The sequence below is a fragment of the Mauremys reevesii genome, linkage group 10 (genome assembly GCF_016161935.1).
Source record: "Mauremys reevesii isolate NIE-2019 linkage group 10, ASM1616193v1, whole genome shotgun sequence".
Classification (NCBI taxonomy): Eukaryota; Metazoa; Chordata; order Testudines; family Geoemydidae; genus Mauremys; species Mauremys reevesii.
This window is the reverse complement of record NC_052632.1, coordinates 6,822,439-6,828,091: the sequence shown is the minus strand read 5'-3', so window position 1 is coordinate 6,828,091 and position 5,653 is coordinate 6,822,439. Positions and strand designations below refer to the sequence as shown.

The window sequence follows — 5,653 nt, the reverse complement described above, 5'->3', positions numbered from 1 at the left end:
CTTCTCCCACTCCCAAAACTGGGGCTCAAGCCCTAGAGAATTTCATAATTGGAAGGAGGAGGAGAAGATTTAGAGCAACAGCAATCTCACAGGGTGCTAGAGTTCCTACACCTAGCTCCACTCACACACACCAAAAAAAGGCTCATTCCAAATTCAATTTTAGATCACGTAGTGGACTGTCCCAGTTAGCAATGATGCAAGCAGATAGCTTTACATGGTGTGATTCTCCTGAAGCTTAGCCCAACCTTGGAGATTTAACATGATCAGATAGTCTCAGAAGCTTTTCAAGGGCAAGGGTTTTTATTTGAACCAGAACTATTCCAGTTGTGCGGATACATTTTCAGGTAGTTCATTTAAAAGCATTTACGGTGGACGATGGCTGGGCCAGACTCGTCATATTCCAGCTTGTTGATCCATATCTGCTGGAAGGTGGCCAGGGAAGCCAGGATGGATCCTCCAGTCCAGATGGAGCATTGATGCTCCGGTGGAGCAATGATCTTGAATTTCATGGTGGTGGGCACCATGGCAGAGATTTCCTTCTGCATCCTGTCAGCGATGCCAGGGTACATGGTGGTGCCTCCCAAAAGCACTGTGTTAGCATAGAGGTCCTTTTGGAGGTCCACATCACACTTCATAATGGAACTGAAAGTGAAACAAACCAGAGTGCAGTTTATGTGAATAATACCTAGCTTTTAGATAGTGCTTTTTATCAGTAGGTCTCAAAGCACTTTATAAAGGAATTGGGTATCATTATTCCCATTTTACATATGGGGAAACTGAGGCACAGAGCAATGAAGTGACTTGTCCAAGGTCACCCTGCAGGACAGGATTAGAACCCAGCTCTCCTGAGTTCCAGTCCTGGGCTGCGTCCAGTAGGCCACACTGCCATGATTAGTGCAGCAATGAAAATTAAAACCGTAGTGGGGCTTGTGGTGGTATTTTACACACCATTTTTTCTTCATTACCTAGGTATAAACTTGCCCATAGACATGTCCGATTAATCCAATCACCAGACTCTCCGTGCTTTATTTAAAGAGGTAAGTCACCAAGTCTCCAACTCAGCAAGTCTTTTGCCTACCAGTCCCCGTCAGTTTCCCTGTAGAGTTGATTGAATAGTTCATGGGCTGTCCTAATAAGCCCCCATTCATTGTCCCACAGAGCTTTAGTTTTATTAAAACAATTCCCATCAATCCCCCCCAAAGGAAACGCTTTTAGATGGATTGTTTTGATTGCATTACTTGGAAGGTGGCGTTCTATCGTCTGAAAGGTGCCAGAGACCCAGTACCTCACTGTACTGTTAGAGTGAGACTTCAGGGTTCGTGCATGAGGCGGAAGAAATGCAGATCATCTATTTACAAGCAAGGAAGAAAGGATTTGCTGTAACTGATTCTTTGTTCAAAGATGGAAGGCAGCAATTTGAAGAGTACAGGGTGCGAAGCAGCATTTCTGTGGAAAGGATCATTTTAAAATCAGCATGGGACAGAACCTGCGAGCCTTATTCATCCTGAGTCATTCTTGCTCTCAGGTTGCTCAGCATGTGAAAAGGGATACAGAGCTGGGCTTTATTAAAAATGGAAATCTGTTTCTAAATGGGCATGATTTGCTATTACACCCTCTATCATATGGCTAAAAAATAAGAGCCACAGCCTGACTGGAGAGAGAGAGAGAGGTTTCAGGCACCAAAATGTTTTTTCAAATTAAATGTAAACACCCCCTAAAATCCACTTCTTCCTTCCCCACACAATTTGTATAGCCTCTTCACAGCTAATTTGCATGGGATCCCATTTTGCCCATTGTAGAATCCTGTATCTTCCCACCCTTTCTTCTTTGCAATGCACAGTAGCCACACTGAGAAATCACAAGGAAATATGACCTGAAAATGGCTCTGGGTGCAGGATAATACTCTGTGGAATGTTGAGACGGGTATTTCATAAGCTATACTAACCCTGAAGACTCATAAGCCCAGCTCCTCAGAGGTCTATAAGCGCCTAACTCCCATTGAAACCAGTGGTATGGACGAGGTATTCAACTATAGTTTTATGTCAGATAAGTGCTATGTAACACTCTGTCTTAAGCTCTTCCGTACCATGATTGCTATTTCCCTGTTGCACCTCTGTCCCACTTAGCAGGGCCAATGCATCCCAGATGAGAGTCCCAGAACATAACAGCGATAGCACAGAGCTCTTTGATTTGTAGGTTTGGTTCTCAATAAGCCATTGGGGCTACTTTCTCCTTTGCTTGACTACTTCTCTGAGCCTGTTATTGAAAAAGAGAGACTTACAGTAAGGAGCAACTCTTCCATTTTAACTAGGACAAAGGTAAAGAAACTGTCTGAATCTGGCTTTGGTTCAGTTTGGGTTCATGTTCAGATTTGACACCACTGAGATCCGGTTTCTAGGCAGGATCTCTGCCACCTTGCCCATGGTATGCGCTCACCCTAGAATGCCAAAGGCCACTTTTGGGTTTATAGGCAGGTTTGTATCAGGAGGATTCAAATCAACATGTTTCCTTCACCTCATTCCCACCCATGAATTTCCAGAATCCAGTCTTGGCTTTGAGGGATCAGCTCTTTTTTTCTTCTTCTTTAAATTCTTATTTTTCTCTTTCTTCCCTCCTCTGTTTTAATTCTTCTCTCATAGGCCATAAGGCAAAAATACCCTTTCTATGCAGAGCTAAAATATTCCCAACCAGTCCTGCCACCATCTCTCTGGAAAGTGAAAAGAGCTGGACTCACTGCAAATCTCCATTTAGATGCTGCTCGTCTCCCAACCCCTGGCTTCCATTGACTGGACGACTGTGTCAGAAGGTTAATGATGCTTCAGAAATTAGGGCCAGTTAAGAAACTACCTATAAATTAATTACCTTTAACCCGATCATCTCCGGAAGTTTCTCTCTCAAATTGAGGGAGGCATCCCTGGTATCTTGGATGCTCTTCCCTCCCAAAACCCAAACTGGATGATCATATACTTGGATGATTCTGCATTGGAAAGCACGTTGAGATGGCGTTGTCCCCTTCCCCAATTGTCTATCATTGTCTCTCCATAAATGAATCTTGTTGCAGGATAATCTAGTGATCTCCTTCAACAAATGATTTTTTTTAATCACAAAATAATCTCTCCATAACGCTGTCTCCTGGTAGGGTTTAATCCTCGACAGATAATCTAGTCCTGCTCAATCCTGTTAGAACCAGTCCTCTCTCCATTGAAATGAGCCAGGCTGGCAGAAACGCAGCAAAAACTCCCTAGCCATGCCTGCGTGCCAGGAAATCTGACTGGCTTTCAGCACTTGTTTCCACCTGAGCCAATGAAGAAAGCCATGTAAGTGCTAACATAGACCAGGTCAAAACCATTTCAACCATGCCCGCTACCGACGTTGCGCCTAACTAGCACTTGGCCTAATGGTGTGCGGACAATCCTGAGCTCTCGTGCAGGCTGCTTAGCCTCTCTGGGGTGGGGGGGGAGAATTCCCCACTGTGTCACTGCAGGGACTGAGTGGGGAGACAATGTGCTTGCTCCCTCTCTCCGAGGTCTGTGTCCAGGTAATAATTGCCCCTGGGGATATCCAGATGTGGAACATCTTGGCTGTGTCTCCTTCCCCCGCCCCCCCCGCCCACTGGGCTGTCTGCTCCAGGGGGCTCTTGCAAGGTGGGTGGCCAGGGGTAGCCTCTGGGTAGAGGGGGCTATATAGTTACACACTGGCCCAAGGAACCCCTCTCTCTAGGGAAATGCCAACAGGAAGAGGGGCAGAGATGGACTACTCAGTATTTTTATTACAAGTCACAGTGATCACCTTGTCTAAAGATTTTTCAGGTGCATCCATGCAAGAGCTGGATGGTCTACAGCCAGTACTTGGCGGGCCAGCAATGCCATGGGCTCGCAGAACATTTCCCCGTGGAAGTGCCCTTGTTTGCACTATGTTGTTCAGAGAGGCGAAAGCCTCATGCATTAAAATCCAAGCTGCTTGCGGTAAGACGCTGTTGATACAATAGCTGGCGTGGCTACGTTATTGCCCCTGTGGCTGCTGTCTCCGGTACCTCTGCAGTAATATTTCTTATGTTCAGCTTTAATCCTTTTGGTGGCTTGTAACAAACCTTGCAGACGTGTGTCTCAATAGCAACAGAAGGAAGTTCTCGGGTAAGAAGCCTTCCTCTACATTTGGCAAATGGCTCCTCTAAAATACTCTACAATTGCCGTATAACACAGCACTGTGCTAGAACAGTGCAAAGAGTGGTGCATGAATAACACTCGTCTTCGCACAGCCCGATGCTACTGTTCTTGGGTTGGGCTGTAATCAGCTCAGCACTGATGCTGCTTGCAGGCGGCATTGGTCAGTTTGTTTTCACCGGACTAAGTTTATATGCTGGGTTAGTTAAAGGAATCCCCTCTGAGGTCCTTACAGTGGCTTTACAGCTCCTTTTATGCTTGCAGAGCCAGAGGGCACCAGTGTCTCAGGAACTTCATGCTGCGGCATGGGGAGCGCTAAGCTGACAAAGGTGCCAGAGAGGGAATCTTGTCAGAGAGCAGCTGCTCACTGTGGCCTGAGGGTTATGCAAGACTGAAGGCCACCACTTTGGCCAGGACCTTGGGGAGCTCTGAAGCTCACAACAGGGGTCTCTACAGCTTGAGCTAAAGAGGCAGGCTTGTGTTGACAATGGCAGGGGGGAGGGGCACATCTTAAAGGCTCTGGTGGTATTCAGCAGGGGCCAGGGGAGGGCACGTAAACCCTGGCAGAAATCTGGGGGGACACATGAGCCCATGTGTCACCTCTACTTCTATCCAGTGTGGATGGGGCACAGAGAGGGTATGTAACATACGCTAACCAATGGGTTATCTAAGGTTGCACCACATACAGAGTGCAGGATTTCAGCTCTTGGCTGCTATGCTAAGGGTCTTTAAAAACACTTTTTAACTAACAAAAAAAATAATAATAAAAAATTAAAAAATTAGATGTTTCTCGCTTTCCATCCCTTTTATATTGATTTCTGCTCTGTTCTCTGCCCTCCTTTTTCTGCATCCTCTTTCCTTCTGCAGCATAGGCTAGGACTGGGAGCCAGGGACTTCTAAGTTCTAACTCTGTCTTTGCTGCTGACCTGCTGAGGGGCCTATTTCCTGCCCTGGGTCTCGGTTTCCCTGTCTATGAAATGGGGGCAATGATATTTTTCCCACCTCACAGGATGCTCTTGTGAATGCAAAGCCCTACATACAGGCGCTAAGTACTGTTTCTTCCTGTCTTTGCCTTGCTGTCTGCTGCTTCTCTTCCTGCCTTTTTGGGGGGGGGGCAAGGGTGAGGGGGAGAGGGTGTTAGCATTAGTTCTGAGGGATATTAAGGCTCCTGTAGTATTTATTTCAAACAGTACAAGTTCTTGTGGACAGAGATGTTAATAAATAGTCCAGCAATCCTATAATACAAGCTCCAGGCTGAATCCAGGCCCTCATTCAGAGTTGAGCCTAAACAATAAATCTTGCAGGAATGAGGATTGTAATGCAACAAAATTAAGGCGGTTTGGTTATGTCTAGCTGTAATAGAACCTCTGGGGCAAGAAACACATTCATGATTATGTTGATACATTACGGCTTCTAGCCAATGGTGCCCATCACAAGGGTGGGAATAGGGGGTGGGGGGGTAGGTATCCCAGGACAGCTTAATGCACCAG

General features: G+C 46.2%; 1 protein-coding gene across 1 annotated transcript; it reads right to left on the bottom strand.

The window, feature by feature from the left end:
• Positions 1 to 353: 353 nt before the first annotated feature.
• Positions 354 to 656, bottom strand: LOC120374108 (actin, alpha skeletal muscle-like). Its single transcript, XM_039493371.1, has one exon. The coding sequence runs from the start codon at positions 633 to 635 to the stop codon at positions 354 to 356; it is 282 nt and encodes a 93-aa protein (XP_039349305.1). The 5' UTR covers positions 636 to 656.
• Between the last annotated feature and the right edge of the window lie 4,997 nt (positions 657 to 5,653).